Raw genomic sequence first — 16,395 nt, 5'->3', positions numbered from 1 at the left:
GCTTTCTGGTTTTAGTCACAGCAGAGCAAACTATAGAATGGCCAAGTCTTAGCTGGCTGCAGATTACGTGATGTATTTCATCTGGGGTCCACAGCTGTGAGTTGGTTTGAGTTCATGCAGCTTTTAACACACTGAAGTAATAAATCACTCCCACGCCAATGATGAATGTGTGTTTATGAGAGAAAGCAAGCAAAGGTCTCTGTGTAAAGCCTTTTGTGTCATTTAGCTACAGAACACTTGATGCCTGTACTTAGCAGGCTCAGAGAAGCCTCTGTGCATTCACATCTTTAGTAGTAAATGTGCATGATAAAAGGTTCTCTAAAACCCAAATAGCAGGGCTTAATTCTAAGCTGAAGATTGCAACTCGGCCTTTTTTGTTTACTTGCATTTGGAGTACTTAGCATCTCTCTGCTCCTCTTGTGCTCGTGCTCCTCTGCAAAGCTGCTGCTTTGAAGATGTCAGGACATTTTCTCAGCACTTGGTGTTTGAACACAAATCAGTTATTTCTGTTTTCAGCAGCAACAGGGATAGTGTAACACAGTTCTATTAACATCTGAGCCATAGTTATGCTCTGAGATCTGCTGTTTGGAATGCAAAATGTATTTGTAAACCTAAACGAATCCCCCAAAACATGGGGAGAATAGTGCCAATAAACTCTTCCAGTACAACTATCCTCATTTGTGTAGTCTGGAGCCTTGAGAGCATGCTGCATCCATTCTACTTGGCAGAGTCCTCTTGCCTCCCCTGCCATGGATCAAGTTTCAAATCCTATTGATTTTCTATGACATGATGCCTTATAAATAAGCCCAGAGTGTGAATCTCCACAGTTAGCATCAGCATAACATTGATTTTGATTCATCCATAAGAGCTGCAGTTTCCAGCTTCCCCTGCGGCCACTGCAAAAACATAACAAGAGGAGTATCTGCAGTAGAAGAACAGCAAGGCAAGAGAAGTTTGCAATCAGTATTTTTGGTTCATTGGGGAAAAGCTTCATTTCTTCTCTTGTCTTGAGGTAAAATGACAAGAGAGTCTATCAAGCACTGAGCTTAATTATGCACTTGTTTTGATATACCGAGTGATATAAGCACCACTTTAGCTGAAGTGAGTTTTCTCCTGGAGAGGGGATGCTTCCCAACAAACATCAACAAATCCTGAAGAGAGAGATCTCCCACGGAATCTTAAACCTAAACCAAAAACCCCTTCATCCCTGCATTGCCATAGATCTGGCAGTACGGCACTGTGCATACCAGCAACATTCATCCCCTCTGGCTTTCAGGAACATATAAGCACTCATTTCATCTCTTCCATCAGCCTTCAGCCATTCCAAACCAATTAACAGAGGGAGCTGTTACTCCTGTATCACCCCATGACACCCCTGTGACATGCAGCACCTTCTAACAGGATGCAGCATGCTACTTACCTGGGCTCACGTTTAACTTGTAATAAACGATTTGAATCGTTCACATCTGAGCCCGTGCATCAAATGCAGCAGAAAACCATGCACCTACAATAGCAAAAATGCAGCATGTGCACTACTTGCCTGCACCCAAGCAGCGCCGCAGCTTTCCCCATCTTCTGAAATGCTTGTTTTTCCCTTTCAAGTATTTATGCTTAGTAGTTCTTCGGTGCATTACCCTGATTTCATTTAACAGCTACAGCAGTGTTATGAAAACAACTTAATTAAGGATTAGCTTACTGATGTCTGCTGACATTTTATATTCCAGTTAGTAAATCCCCACAGAAGTCCTTCCTTTTGCTTAGAGTTCGATTAGAGCTTTTAAGCCTTCTCTTGATTTCGTTTGTTTAAGGATATTTGTTTTTTGGTCAAGATGGTTTTATTTTTTGACTCCTCTTTTGATTTGGAATGGGACAGACGAAGACTTAGCACTGACGTGGCGTATGAGATGCACCTGTGTTGGCAAGAGTACTTACAGTATAATGTATACAGTATAAAGTAGCTTCCTACAGCTAAGTGTCTGTAGGCTGCAGCAAGTATTCTCAAGCACACACATTAAACCAAGCAGGTCCTTGTCTCCTGGGACAACAGGCTCCTAATGCCTTTGAAGCCACAATCAAATTAGTACTGATCTTCAGCACCAACAATGCTTTCGAGCTGTAATGCCCAAGTAGAAATCAGCCCATTGCTGCCCTGTTGATGTTGACAAACAGATTTTATCTAGAAGAGATGAATGGAAACGTTAGTTATCAACAACAGTTCCCCAAACTAGCTTCCTTACTGCTATAAACTAGGTCCTTTTTTTTTCCTGGTTATACTATTGAGTCCTGCTACCTACGTAACTAAAAGATGCAAATAAAGTGCAACAGACTACTTGGAGCCATTTTGTGATCAAGCATCTTTTAATATTTCTATTGATAAACATTGTAAGCAAGACCAGTGTGAACAGTATATATCTGGAGCCTATATATCTGGAGCCTATCTACCAATAGACTTGAGTCACTGAATGACCATTTCAAGGAGAACTACTGGCATTTTAATTTCCTTCTTAGCTGAACCATTGGATGTTGAAGTGATGAACATTTTGGGATGCATTCCAACAGTGCCAAATTCTAATCAAAACTGAAATTGTGCGTTAGTAGCCAAGGCAGAGGCAAACAATTATGCAATTATTCTGTATCATACACAGAAAGCAACTAGTATTGAACAGATAAAGTTTGGTCAACAAACTAATTTTACTTATTTAATGATCTTTCTGCGAATAACCAATAGGCCCAGTAGTACCAGTAAGCGTATGAACTTCAAAATGCACAATTGCCACAGACAGTTGACTTGAATACAGTAACAGTGTTTGGTTGCACACTTAGAGACGACTTTTAGATTCTTCCACTCTCAAATGGCTTTGCATTTCTGGATCATCTAGTCATGCACTGGAGAGGAATTCCACAGCTGTCTCCTTCTCTTCAGCTAACTCCTTAGCAGTCAGATCCATCTTCTCACGAGAAAAGTCATTAATAGGAAGACCCTCAACAAACTTCCAGGTCTTGTCCTGTTTGAAAATGAAACAGAAACACACCCATGTGAGAGCAAGCTTCATTCAGTTCGCACTAAGGGAGCTCTACAGTGAAAGCACTGCAGAGAACTAAATGTCACCCTCATTTAAAACTTTGCTCTCTTAAACTCATGTACAACATCAAGTCAGTACCTGGGTAAGATTACAAGTTATTCACAGCTACGTGAAAAATCCTGCTTTCCTGCTGTTTCATAATATGATCTGAAGTCATAAAGCAGTCTTCATCTTGATTCTATCATAAACACTGTTTCTGACCACATAGGTTGTGTTTGACCTTTAAAACCAGATCCAGTAGAAGTGAACTTTGCTTTTTTTTTGCTTCACACGACCAGTGAATAGCTGCTCATGTCAGACTCCTTTTCTATCAGTATTTCTTTGACAGCTACTTCCCAAATAATGAATAACGGTCCCTTCTGTGAAAGACTGCTAACACTACCAGTCACTGCACTTTTATACTGAAAGCAATGTTGTTTTATAGGACAGTTTAGCAAGGTCTTGCAGAGTAATGACTTGCTTAGATTTCAATCCAGCCTAGTTACCTTGATCACAACAGGGAATGAATACAGCAAGTCTTCAGGAACACCGTAAGAATTGCCATCAGAAATGACTCCCATGGAAACAAATTCTCCCTGAAAACAAGAGTCAAGGACAAACACATTTTTTACCGGTAGAAGAAAGCAAAACTTTACCTTCCAATATACTGCATCATGTATGACATGCACTGTACCAGAAAAGAGAGACTCTTCCCCCTCTCAACACACACACTCAAGGTCAGTGACACTGGCATGTAATCAAACCATCAGGCAAACGAGCACTTATTCAAGAGCAACACCTTACCGCTGGAGTGCCAAACCAGATGTCCCTCACGTGATCACAGATAGCTTTGGCAGCTGACATTGCACTGGACAGCTTTCTGGCCTTAATAACAGCTGCTCCACGTTGCTGAACAGTCTGCAAATAAAACATACTAAATTATAAAGCAGCAAAAAAAAAAAATACAATCAGAGTTTTGCCAAGACAAGAACACAATGTCATATTTCAAAGGCTTGCTTGTTTCCTTACATGTAAGTTGCTCTGAAAGCAATGTCACCCACTTATTTCCATGGAAACCACAACCAATACAAAAAGCACGGTAATGCTGTTTGGTAGAGCAAATTCTCAGTTGCAAAACAATATTTTTCAACACCGCCTTCAGCTATGCGTTTTTGTCAGGGATGAACAAGAGCCTGCATACTGTAGTTGTAAAACTCTGCACCAGCAGAGGTGACCCACTGATGCACGGCTGCAATGACTGCTTTGTTGGTAGGAAGACATGACCCACGACAGTCCATCTTCTATTGAACTGAACAGATGGAACCTGTGCTTGTGTGGCAGATGAGTTGCAACAAAACTATGACCAAAACTTTGTACTGAATCACTTGAATACTCCAAGTGGCTTTTTCTAGTAGTGTTTACATAAGTATCAAAATGCCTTAAAGAGCAAATAACTGACTGAGAACAAGTATCTGCAGACGATTTATTCTAGCTAAATAGATAAATTCTGAGATAGGGGTAGCTGCTCCAGTCAGTTAGTTATATGGTTTCACGTGAAGCTGGAAGAAACAGTAAATACAGAATGATCATTAAAAGTCAAGATCTTACCAGGATAAAGTCTCCCTTCAGCCAGCTGTCATCTTTTATAGCTTCATAAACTCCAACTTCCTTTCCTTTCATGTTCACCTTAGCATGGTTAACATCTGGATATTGAGTGGAGGAGTGGTTGCCCCAGATGATGACGTTCTTCACATCATTAGAAGTCACACCAAGTTTCAGAGCAATCTAATTGAAAATTAAACATGCCCTTTGAATTAGCTTCAGCTTCTCAATTCACAAACTTCTTTGAAAGCACACCTCTCATTGTATTTAGCAGAGACCACAGAAAGCATTCTGCACAAATAGGTTCTTTTTACCTGAGATTTAGCTCTGTTGTGATCCAAGCGAGTCAAGCAGCTGAAGTTTTCCTTTGGTATTGATGGGGCTGACTTTGATGCAATCAAACAGTTAGTATTTGCTGGATTCCCAACTACCACCACCTAAACAGAAAAAAGGAGAAGAGGAATTATGGAATGATGAAGCAGCAAAACGTATGTAGTTAAAACCACTATTTCTGCAAAACAACTCCTTCCAATGTCTTGTGAAAATACTGTATAAATGGAATGGCTTTGCCTCTGACAAAACTAACTCTTGGTTGTCTCCAACAGTACTAAGCCACCATCACCTTAAAAACTATTCTGAGATTGGCTGTCACTGCTTTATGCAATTGCTTTATAATTAAGAAAGCCAGAGGAATTGCTTATCTCAATATTCATAGGCGGTTAGAAGTGAAATATTGCTGAAAGTCAGATCAATTTACTACTATGGGAGATCTGTTTTTTAATTCATCTTTCATCTACTAATATGCCTCCAATGATTAACGTCTAGCTCTACATAATCTCAATCACATAAGCTAATCTACAAACCTCCCTCTGTATTTCCCCTACTGAAATTGAGTTCAGTAAATTTTCCATTACTCTGCAACAGTTACACTGATAGTTTTTATTCCAACTGTATAAAGAAGCAAACAAGTCTTTAGAAGCAGTAGGAAGTTCATCAGGAGAGGAAGTAGACATTAAAAAGTCAGTTACAAAGCACAGTTGGAGTCTGGTCTAAGATTAAGAGCAGTAGGAGAGCAGCCACATGATCCCATTAACTGCGCTGAAACAATCTGAGAGAGAACAATTAAAAGCTTCCACTGCTCCAAAGACCAAGATGCAAACAACTGAAATAAGCTGATCTTTTGTGCAACTGTAATTCCATATTGATACTGAAGTTAAGGATCATTATGTTAAAGCCACTGATGAAGTAGACAGCTGCACGCAGATAAAAGAGCTCTTCCAGAGAAGAGATAACAAAGATTTTTCTTTTTAATATTTTTATTTTAAGTATTGCTGGTGTTCATGGAATATTGCAATAGAACGTAAGACTTACCTTTTTCACGGAATGAATTAAGGACTAAAATCATCTACCAATTTAACACACCGTATCTCATCAAACCCTCACTGCGTTATAGCCTCCAGGACTTAAGAAACAAAATGCCTGCACCGAATAGGTTCCTACTTGCACAGAATCATACCGCAACGTATTCAGATCTCTAAATGACTTTAAAAGTCGGTTTCAATATTCACCTTGACAGTCTTTTTGGCATATTTGTCCAAAGCTGCGCCCTGAGACTTGAAAATTTTCACATTTGCTTTGAGCAAATCCTTCCTCTCCATGCCTTCTCTCCTCGGCATGGAGCCAACCAGAATTGCTATGTCAAGGTCTTTGAATGCAACTTCCTCCTTGTCTGTCGGAATGACCTCTAAGAAAAGGGAAGGAAAAGAGAAAAATCTAAGTTTTATAGCAAAATGTTAATGCACATATACCTACATACATATATATAATCTGATACAAAACCAGCAGCACCTTTCTGTTCCAAAAAATGCAAGCAAAACCATTTGGAATTAAATCCAAAGATTAAATATTTGTTATTCAATGGTTTCTATGTGCAAATACTTATTTAAAATTTCAGCTATAAATTCCGAGTACAGGAGAAAGATGCATTAGAAGATATCTTCTGTTTATATATACATATATTCACGCATATATACATACACATGTGCATGCATAAATATGCATAAATTGCTCTTTGACAAAAAAAAAGTCATTAATTTACAGTGCCAAATACAAGCAAAATTTCCACTGCCTCTAAAAATTCAAACTGAAGAGGGGCTGATCTGTACAAGAGCTAGAAGCTATGTGCTTTTCTCCTAAGTACTGTAATAATCACAGTGGCATCTACTGGTTCCCTTTCTTGAGCCTGTTTAGAATAGAATTCTAAATCCAGCAGCTGTGTTAGAACGCCATACGGGTACAAGAAAAATGCCTTTTGGCCACCTCTCAGCAGCGGCAGGGCACAGTCTTGCAGCTCCATCACAACGCCTTCCAAGACAGTCATCATAGGGGTGATATCCAGCAGCACAAGTACAAGAGGCTGCAAAGAAAAAAACAGTTTACTCTGAATTGGTCACAGACTCATCTGCTTTGAAAATTAATTTGTCTTGTTATCTACTAGAGATTTATCTTGAGTAAGGAATACCAACTTAAAACTCACAAAGGGCTGAAAGCCTTCATCATAACCAAGTACTGAAAGCTTGCATAACAGAGCAGGACTCTCAAGGAATAAATCACTTGTATAGTGGTCAAACATTAACTCCGGCATTAGCTTATTCATTTCTGCACAGCAAAAACAAAGGACAGTTCAGTTAACACTCACCTGTTCTTTGCCAAAGACATCTCCCTTGGCGATGCTGTAGAGCAGGGAGTAAGCAATCTGCCCGGCAGCTCCGGTCACCAGGACTCTGATGGGTTCACCCTGGAAGAAAGTCAGGGAGACTGAGTTAGAGCCACACAGTGCAGGTTCACAGCACCTCACAGTGGTAAAAATGAATGGTTACTACAGAAATGAGGTTAAGATTATTTAACCTGGATGAAACCACATGCCTAAATATAGACTAAGGCCAGCTCCTGGGATCATACTGGAACCTCCAGCATCTTCTCTGCCTACGCTTACAGAAACAGACCATGCTTGCAAAGATATTCCCCAGAATAAATGCTCCCAGAAAAGCTTCCACAACGCCGTGAATTACAATAACAAAGCCATGATATGTATTTAAACAACGCTACCTTTTAGGCACGAGGCATCACAAAATGCACCTGGCTCATTAGACGACCTGCTTATACTTTCAGACTCACAATTTTCAGGAGCTGTTGCACTTTGCCAGTTTTCAGTCTGAAAATACAGACTATTTTTATTTCTGTGAACTACTTTGAATGCTTACTTGAAACTGAAGATTTGCTGAATGTTATAAGCCATGGAATCTTAAAACCAATGTCTCACTATGCAGCAAATCTACAGACATTATGGGCAAATACAGACACCAGCATCCAAGCTGACCAGAAATCCCCAAAGACTGGGAGGACGTTATGCCAACATGCTGTTATACTGTAACTGACAATAAAAACACAACACAAACACCTCAAGGCTTACTCTGTAGCAAAAGTCTATTCTGTTAATCAGAACCAGGACACGGGGAGCTCCAAAAGGACGTTAATACTGAAAAGGCAAAATGTGCCAAAGGCTATTCATAATCCAATATTCTTTAAGCCTGCTTTTTGTAGCATTCTTTTTCCCCTAGAGGCAACAGGGGGAAAACTGCTAAAACGGGAACAAGTAGGCTTGGACCATTCTGCTGGAATTCTACACTCACTTTTAAAATCAATTAAAAGATTATCATTTCAGTTATGGACAAAACACAACATTCAATTATGTCAGAAGTAATTTAATTGTATACAGAACTCCAGCACAAAGCACTGCTTGCAGACCAAAGGAGGCTGTTTTGCTCAGCACTGAAGAGGTTGCAGCTGAAATATAGATCCAGCTTTGGGACCCTGAGTTTAAAGAGTGATGCTGAAAGCAAGACAGGATCCAGGCAAGCACGATATGGGTGGCTGCAGCCCTGTGCACAGTCCTGTAAGATGAGGCCGAGGAGGCTGGGCATAGTCTGGGAAAGTAGAGAACAGAAGGTGCTCCAACAGTAGCCTGCTAATGCTTCAAGGAGGGCTACAAACATATTGCTGCTGAACACTTAATAGATGGTAATAGATGGTGGAATGGGAGGCCTTTCCAGAGCACAGCTTGGGAGGCTGAGCATGGATCTTAGGAAGAGAATTCTCAACTAGGGTTGTACTGCCTCAATGGAACCAGCTACCCGGAGAGTTTATGCACGCTTCTGCCTTGATGGTTTTGAAGATCCAGATAAAAGAACAAAACAAAATGGAGAAAGCAACAACAACCTGTATGACCTCACATTGAAGGAGCAAAAGACTTTCTATTGGGTTGGATCAGTCAACGTTCAGACTCAAGAGCAACAGAGAGGTCAGACCAGATGGTCTTTCCAACCAACATTCCTGCCATGACACATTGGAACGGGTTGCCCAAGGAGGTTGTGGATGCCCCATCCCTGGAGGCATTGAAGGCCAGGCTGGATGTGGCTCTGGGCAGCCTGGTCTGGTGGCTGGAGACCCTGCACACAGCAGGGGGGTTGAAACTGGATGATCATTGTGGTCCTTTTCAACCCAGGCCATGCTATGATTCTGAGTCTATGATTATGATTTGAGTGTAAACTATCTGCCATAGCCACCAGCCAAGCACAGGTGCATCAAGCTAACATGAGATGATCATAAAAATTAGGCTACCTAGTAGCTGTTCCATTCTGCACTGCACTGGATAAAATGAGAGCACAAGTGATAGAAGTTAATCTATTGAATACACAGAGTTAGAATTCTGTGTGATTTTGCCTTTATTATTCATCAAATGTTTGGTTAATTAGCTGCCAGTTATGGTGTTGAGCTGCACTGTGTTCATTTGAACCCATCTTACTGCGGAGTCTCACCCTGCAAACCTCATGAAAACTAATGAGGAACAAGAAGGAGAGGAGCCAATCAATTCTTCCCATATTAAATCTCAAAACTAGATCCAGTGTGCTGTTTTGGAAGTTATATGCTACAAATGTACTGCGATGTCTGAATAATGATAAGCTGCGCAGACTCAGAAGCAGATCAGGTTTAAGAACCAACTTTGGTGTGTTTTGAAGGAGAACCTACTTTTTATTTAGGAAATGGAACAACGAATGCTGTTTTAAGGCTGCTAATCTTAGCAGTTTGGAAAGTAAGTACTGGAAAATGACTGCACTGCAAAAACTTGGCCTGGTAAAATCCCATCTAGGGAGCATATGAAAAGCCATCCTGTAAGGGATATGTCATGGAACTGTCAGCTCATGGCCTGAACTGATGATTGAGCACCTGAAGGGGTATGGCTGGCCTAGGAAGCACAGGTGCAAATAATTTCCCTGTGCTTCCCACGTGACTGGAAGGGGGTTGGATGCAGGTACAGCCCTGGGCTCATTTAAGGGCTGACCTCAAGGGAGAGAAGGCCTCTTGGATGAAGGCTGCTTAGTGAGGAGTATTCCACACTGGAGTCCCTCATCACCAGATGGGTGAGTCAACCTTTTTTTCCTTGTATGTGACTATTGGTATTCCATATAATGCTTGGTCTGGGATTGCAAATAACTTGTCAGAAGCAGATTTGTTGCTTTGCAGAACAAGGGTTATGCTACTCCAGAACTTATGGATATAATAAGAGGATGCATTTTCTTTGAGCTTTGTGGTAGCTTGACTCAATTATGAATTTGGTGCTGCAGAGTTTTTGCTGTGATACAGGATTTTAAGAAATTGGGCTCACAAGTTGCTAAGGAGAGAGATCCTATCTACAGTTGTATCACAAAAGGGAGGCAAATTCAGCAAACTGCTTAGACTGTATGCTTTCCATTTTACATGTTAGTGTGACCCAAACAAATAACTTCAATGTATTCACTGATGAGCCCAGCAACGGGATAGGAAAGGATCAGAAGATTAAAAGAAAGAAAGCAAGAAGTAGGTTAATTTTGTTGGTACTAAAATAGACCTAACACTTACCCTTGCTAAAAAAAGCCCTCAGTCTGACTCACCTCCACCCTCTCAAGAAAATGTTTGTTTCCTGCCATCCCTCTGTTTTCCACTCTCCATTTTGGCCTAGAAGAAACACAGCAGCTAAAACAAAGTAAGGCGCTTACTCCTTACTTGCTGCCTACTTAGTTTTCTCTCTCCAAGCCATTGCTATATTATACCCAACCCAAAGCTTCCCACCAACCATCCACAACTGAACAGTAAGTGGATTCTCTTCTCTTTGATCCTACAGTCTCTGGACCAAGATTCTCACCTCTTGATTCCAGAAGCTGGATCAACACACTGAAACTGTCGTGCTTCTTATAAAGGCAGAATGTGGCTCACTCTCCCTAGCAAGCTTATGTCGCATCACTTATAAGCACTGTTATCCTTGAGCAGCTGAGGTAGGAAGTTTGGAGAAGCATGTAGCTCTCAAGCTAACAGTGTCCCTGCAGTGAGGGAATTGTAGGTGCACACATGTTCATATTTAGGCACTTTAATCCGTGTCTGTGCATGAGCCAAGAGCTTCAACAAGAGTACTGTCAGGCTTTGGTAAGTGCAGGGGTGACCTTTATTCTCTCTCAGGTACATTTGAACTAGGGGAAAAAAATGGAATGAGTAACTGAGCACTTGATTCCAAAGCCTTTTCTACTCTGCATATATCAGATACATGGTTAAAAAGCTTTAAGAAACAAAGGGCAGTAAAGATAATGAAAGGAACAAAACGGAAGTGTGAACACTGTGACCTCTAATGTTTGTCCTCATTGAACAAACATGTTGGATTCCCACCCCCTCAGATTTTGAGCAATTAAAAGCAAATATTCTGCTATCAAATAAGGAAATGATGGGTTTAATGCCTCCAGCCCCCAGCTGGGACTCAGGAACTTGGTGTCTAAATTACTTTTGTGATTGCTGCTGGTATCAGCAGACTTAAAATATCAGTGCTGTGAATGATAATAGTACTACATGGAAAAACAGATCAGGAAGCTATGAAGTTTAGTTAAAGAGCAATGTTAACCCATTGTCTACCAGGTGTAGGAATGAGAAAAAAATCTGTTGTCTGCTTATGCAAGTGATGACCTTTGAATTACTAATTACAGTTATAAAAGTCCAGAATAAGCATTATTGCAGCTCAACTCTGCTGTCTGCCAAGTTGCCATCTTTGTTATTCTTGACCAACACAGCCAACCAAGCTAACCCACCGTGCCTGAGAATGCTTGGAGCATAGTAGTGAGTCTTAACTAGTCGCAGTGCCCTCAGAAGCTTGGAGTCTATAAATTAAGGCCAGGTTGGATGTAGCTATGAGCAGCCTGCTATGGTGGTTGGTGACCCTGCACACAGCAGGGGGGTTGAAACTGGATGATCATCGTGGTCCTTTTCAACCCAGGCCATTCTGTGACTCTATGAAACCCTCCCTTTGTTCCTCCAAAGGAACAGGGAGGCACTGACAGCAGATGTATCTGGGAACGTGGCAGACAGCATCAGCAGCAGAGGGGCAGAACTCCAAGGGAATTCTTTCCTTCAGCAGTGACCTTCAGGCAGGTGCCCCTGCTAACTTTTTCCATGTCATTCAGCTAACAGCAGTTGCATCAATAGGCACAAGATTCTGTTTCAGAAGTTCAATGCTAACAGCAAATGCGTAGATAGAATACTGGGGGGGGGAAGGGGGACTGTAAGCAATGATGTTCCAATGAGTTTGAGCATCCAAGTACAGCTTTAAAGCAGCAGATCCATGGCAAACAGTTTGGAAAGCTCAGGTGCAAAATGAAGCGCTTTGTTTTGTGGTGGCTCCTGAGAGTCCACGTTTTGAATGGAAATGAGAGTTGAGAAGGACTGATGAGGTTTGCAGAATTGGGGTGCTTTTTTTTTTTTTGAAAAGCGTTGGGGAAAAATAAGTCATTTTTAGGGCGTACAAACACTTTTAATAGAAAGAGATTAGTGTTGGAAGTAAAGACTTGAGTAATAGAGATGGAGGCTGCCTGTTACAGAGGCGAGCGGGGACCCCCAACGAGCCGGGAGCCCGGGGCTAACGGCCGCCCTTATAGCGACGAGGGGGGGGTCGCACCGCTCCGACCCTGCAGCGTTTCTCCTTCACGTCTCAAGGAGAGCCGCAGCCCTCCGCACGACGGGCCCGGTCGCCCCGCTGCCGCAGCGCCTTTCTAATGCCCCCGGGCACGGCGGGAAGGACTCCGCGCCTCAGCGAGCCCGGGGGAGCCAACGCTGCCGCCATTTCGAGATCGCCTCCGCCCGACGGAGCCCCGAGCACCAGCCCCCTCCCCCAACCTCCTCCCGCAGCCCCCACACCGCCGGCCGAGCGCGGCGTCGCCGCGTTGAACGGTACCGACCATGGCTGGGAGCGGCGGGCCGAGCTGCAGCCTCGAGGTCACCTCTACGGCGCGACTGCGACCGCCGGCGGCGTTGCGCTAAGGCACCGCGGAGGGGGCGGGGCGCGCCGCAGCGCGCAGCTGCATGGGAACTGTAGTTGCGAGTCGCCCCGCCCCGCATTGTTGTGCTGGCGGCCGAACTACAAGTCCCAGAGTGCCTCGGGGCGCGCGCGCCAGGCCCCCGCACGCTATTGGCGCCGTTGTCCGGCCGATTCATTGAACCCGTTCCCCTAGGGGAGGGGAGCAGCTCCGATCTGCGCATGCGCTCCTGAAACGTTGTGATTAGACCGTTGGTTTTTTTGCTTGCGCATGCGTCAGATAGGGGCGGGGAGTGCGTTGAGCTCGAGCAGTCGGCCGTGCGCATGCGCGCGAGGGGAGGAGTCAACACCGGCTGGAGGGGAAGGAAGGAGACGTCGCGCGCCGCGAGAATACGTGGCTGCTGCGCGTGCGCAGGTAGCGGTGCTTCGGTGGTTGCTAGGTGACGCTGCAGCGGGAACGGCGCGCGGGCGTGCGGGCAGGACCCCGGCGTGCAGCCATGTGCCGCGGCCTTGCGGTCTGCACGGCCTTTGGGCGCTGCTCAGCGCCTCGGCACGGCCGCGCTCCTCAGGCCCGCTTTCCCCGTCTTTCCCCTGCCTTCCTGCCCGTCTTGCTCTCTGTGCTTCTGACACGCTTCTCTGGTTGTCCCAGAACTGGGAGCCGGCCTGCTCCTCTGTGAAGAACCGTGCCACATAAAGCTGCTCGTGGGGCTGAGCTCTATCAGCCCGAGCCTGCAGTGAGCTGCTGGCATCACCACACGGGGGACTGTTTCCTTCCTCAGGCCTTGACGAGGTTCCTCACAGAACAAATCCTGTAATTTAGCTCAGCCTGTGCCGAAGGCTCACGTGCCCTGACATTTTTCAGCAGGATTAGTTTTTAATCCTGTTTTAGCCCCTTACAGGTGTTTTTTTTAACACCTTGGGCAGCACGTAGTCTGACTTTATGTCAGTTCAGTCCTCAGACAGAGATCAGTTACTCCTCTGGGGCAGTGGTGTTAAGCGTAAACATGAGCACACAGCACGCAAAGTATTTGCAGTGTAGCGAGCCTTGTTGCTAATCGTCCTTATGCCACAATTCCAGGCTTCCCGTGGTTTGATCAAGACCGACCCTCTGACAGCTCCTGAAGTATCGAAAACAGCAGTCTCAGGGTTGAAAAGGTATCGTTATACTGAGTTTGTTTTCAGTCTCGTACTGCTCAATGCTGTTTTGTACTGCTTAATAGCCATACGCTCGTGCTGTGAGTGAAGATTGGACCTAAGTTGTGTTTGGGGATAAATTTCAAAGCCAAACAGCTGCGAATGAAAGCAGAGTCTGCCTTGTTGTGAGAGGTGCCTCATCAGCGCCAGGAAGCGTGTTGCCCAGACAGACCGTTCAGAATATCCTAAGATGCTTTACACCAGTAACTCTGACCTTTTTTGCACCCCTACATCATACAGACTTAATGAAGGTTATTTAAGACCTGTGTTTACCCAGAAGCTGATGTGGTCCCATGTGATATGATTTTCACTAAGCATTATCAGTTGTCTTTGAGTTGATTGCATATCAGTTTTCAGTGAAATCTATATAAGCGTGCTATAAACTGATTTGTCTGCCAGCATAGCAGGTTATATTGGTTTAATGTATTCCAGTTAAGCTAGTTGCTGTTTCTTCTGTAGGTAAAGCTCTGTTTTCATTCCCCATCCTTTCCTGCCCAAGCTTGTGCTCCTTGCTTTATTGCCGGAGATAACATACCTAATATTGAAACTGATCTGTAATGAGCGTTTGTCAGTTTGTTTTAAATACGTTCCTGGTGTAATTAGTGACAGATAGAATAACATTGTTTTAAGGCTGCACTGCCTTTTGTGATGTTTTAACCGAAGACAGCATTAAAGTTTTTCAAGTCAGCAAAACTTAATAATTCTTCAATTCTTTTTTATTGGCTAAAACACTGTTTCTGTTTGTTAAGAGTTTTATGTCTTCCAAGCAAAATGTAACTGTATAAAACTACACAAGAGAAATGAGAGATGCTTTCTTTTCTCCATCTCTGTTTTTACGTCTCTTTTTCTTGGTGTTTATTAGCTTTTAAAATATATCTTTTGCTTCTGGGTAGAAACTCTTCTGCTGTTCTTGGCAGCATGTGTCGGTCCTCAGTTGTATTCCTCATGCTGTTAAATCATGTCACTGTCTTCAGATAGTTGGTGCTGCAGGGATCTATGAACAACATGCACTGTTTGAGTTTCTGCATCCTCAATCTGTGCTCTCTTTTGTCCTCAGGATGCGTGCTGTATCTGTGTTATATTTGCTGATGTATTTAACACCTTGTCAAAGTACCAGAGAAATTCATTCTAAATTTAATGCTGTTTTTTCCCGTCAATTTTTTCAGTCTTCAGATTTCCTTGTGGGATTTTTCTTTATTGTCTCAGATTATTCTTGCTGCTTTTACACCTCCTGTTGCCACTATTTCCAAGGCAGTGAATAGTTGGTGTCATTTTCTAACATTCTTTAGTGCATCTCACCTGTTTTATTAATGTATGTCTTTCGTGTAGAGCTGGAAGCCAAAGAGCTGCAGAAGTGGAAACAAATTAAGTGCAAAAGAAGCAACGAACCTTTAGTGTGCATGCAGATCAGGCATTCAGCTATTTATTGAAATGCAGTTTACAGATCTTGCACTCAGTAGAACCAAGTAACATGGAAATCGGTGTAATTAAACAACACAATTAATACTCAAGCTGTTTTGATCTTGTGATGATTAAGTATTATTTTTCAAGGCAGCTAGTAGTTTCGTAGCCTACTCTGCCAGAATAATTCCCGTTTTCTGTTGTTGGGGTTTGTTTTTTTTTTCTAAATTCTAATTTAAAATGAATTATTCTCTTAATAGCTGGCAGTGTTCTGTAACTATAGTTTGGATCAGCTTTTCTTCACTGCTATCTATAGAAATTGCTGAATTATTTTTGGTAAGATTTTGCACCCAATTTCCAATGATTTGTGGAGGTAATACAGTTTTTCTTTCTAGCACTTGCTTACAGAAAATGTGTCTCAAGCAAAAGTAATTCTTGAAATGTTTAAGACCTTGTGAAAACAAACAAACAATTAACTATCTAATTGCTGTTTTCAATCCCAGAAACACCAGTAGAATCTGAATGCTTTTGGAAACCTATCCCAGCAAAGAGATCGAGAGGACCAGAAGTCAGTTTATAAGATGACAGGAAATCTGCAGGAGTTTAAAACAGGATAAAGTTGTAGATGTAAGCAAGAACGATAAGAATCGCAGCTTAGACAATGAAGGTAGATAAGCAGATGATGTACTGATGTTTTTATACTGGACTTTTTTTATATTCCCCACTCTAATGGCCAGATCTAATTTT

General features: G+C 42.7%; 2 protein-coding genes across 9 annotated transcripts in view; one reads left to right on the top strand and one right to left on the bottom strand.

Moving 5' to 3' along the window:
• Nucleotides 1-2,330: 2,330 nt before the first annotated feature.
• MDH1 (malate dehydrogenase 1) lies at nt 2,331-13,258 on the bottom strand. Its single transcript, XM_072332483.1, has 9 exons — nt 12,977-13,258; nt 7,363-7,461; nt 6,984-7,080; nt 6,233-6,408; nt 4,979-5,101; nt 4,671-4,847; nt 3,867-3,980; nt 3,569-3,658; nt 2,331-3,005 (listed from the first exon to the last, which is right to left on the bottom strand). Exons 1-9 carry the CDS (start codon nt 12,977-12,979, stop codon nt 2,880-2,882), a joined length of 1,005 nt encoding a protein of 334 aa, XP_072188584.1. The 5' UTR covers nt 12,980-13,258; the 3' UTR covers nt 2,331-2,879.
• Nucleotides 10,097-16,395, top strand: part of WDPCP (WD repeat containing planar cell polarity effector) — a 139,170-nt gene continuing 132,871 nt past the window's right edge. The window contains exons 1-2 of one of the 8 annotated variants that reach the window (XM_072332475.1): nt 10,101-10,144; nt 14,132-14,208. The gene's annotated coding sequence lies outside the window, so the exon portion shown is untranslated. Of the gene's footprint in view, nt 10,145-13,354; nt 13,472-14,131; nt 14,209-16,395 lie in introns of those variants that run through there. The other 7 variants (XM_072332482.1, XM_072332480.1, XM_072332481.1 and 4 more) reach the window with 7 other exon arrangements.

This window comes from Excalfactoria chinensis, chromosome 3, assembly GCF_039878825.1.
Source record: "Excalfactoria chinensis isolate bCotChi1 chromosome 3, bCotChi1.hap2, whole genome shotgun sequence".
Lineage (NCBI taxonomy): Eukaryota > Metazoa > Chordata > Aves > Galliformes > Phasianidae > Excalfactoria > Excalfactoria chinensis.
This window is presented reverse-complemented; position numbering and strand designations above follow the sequence as displayed.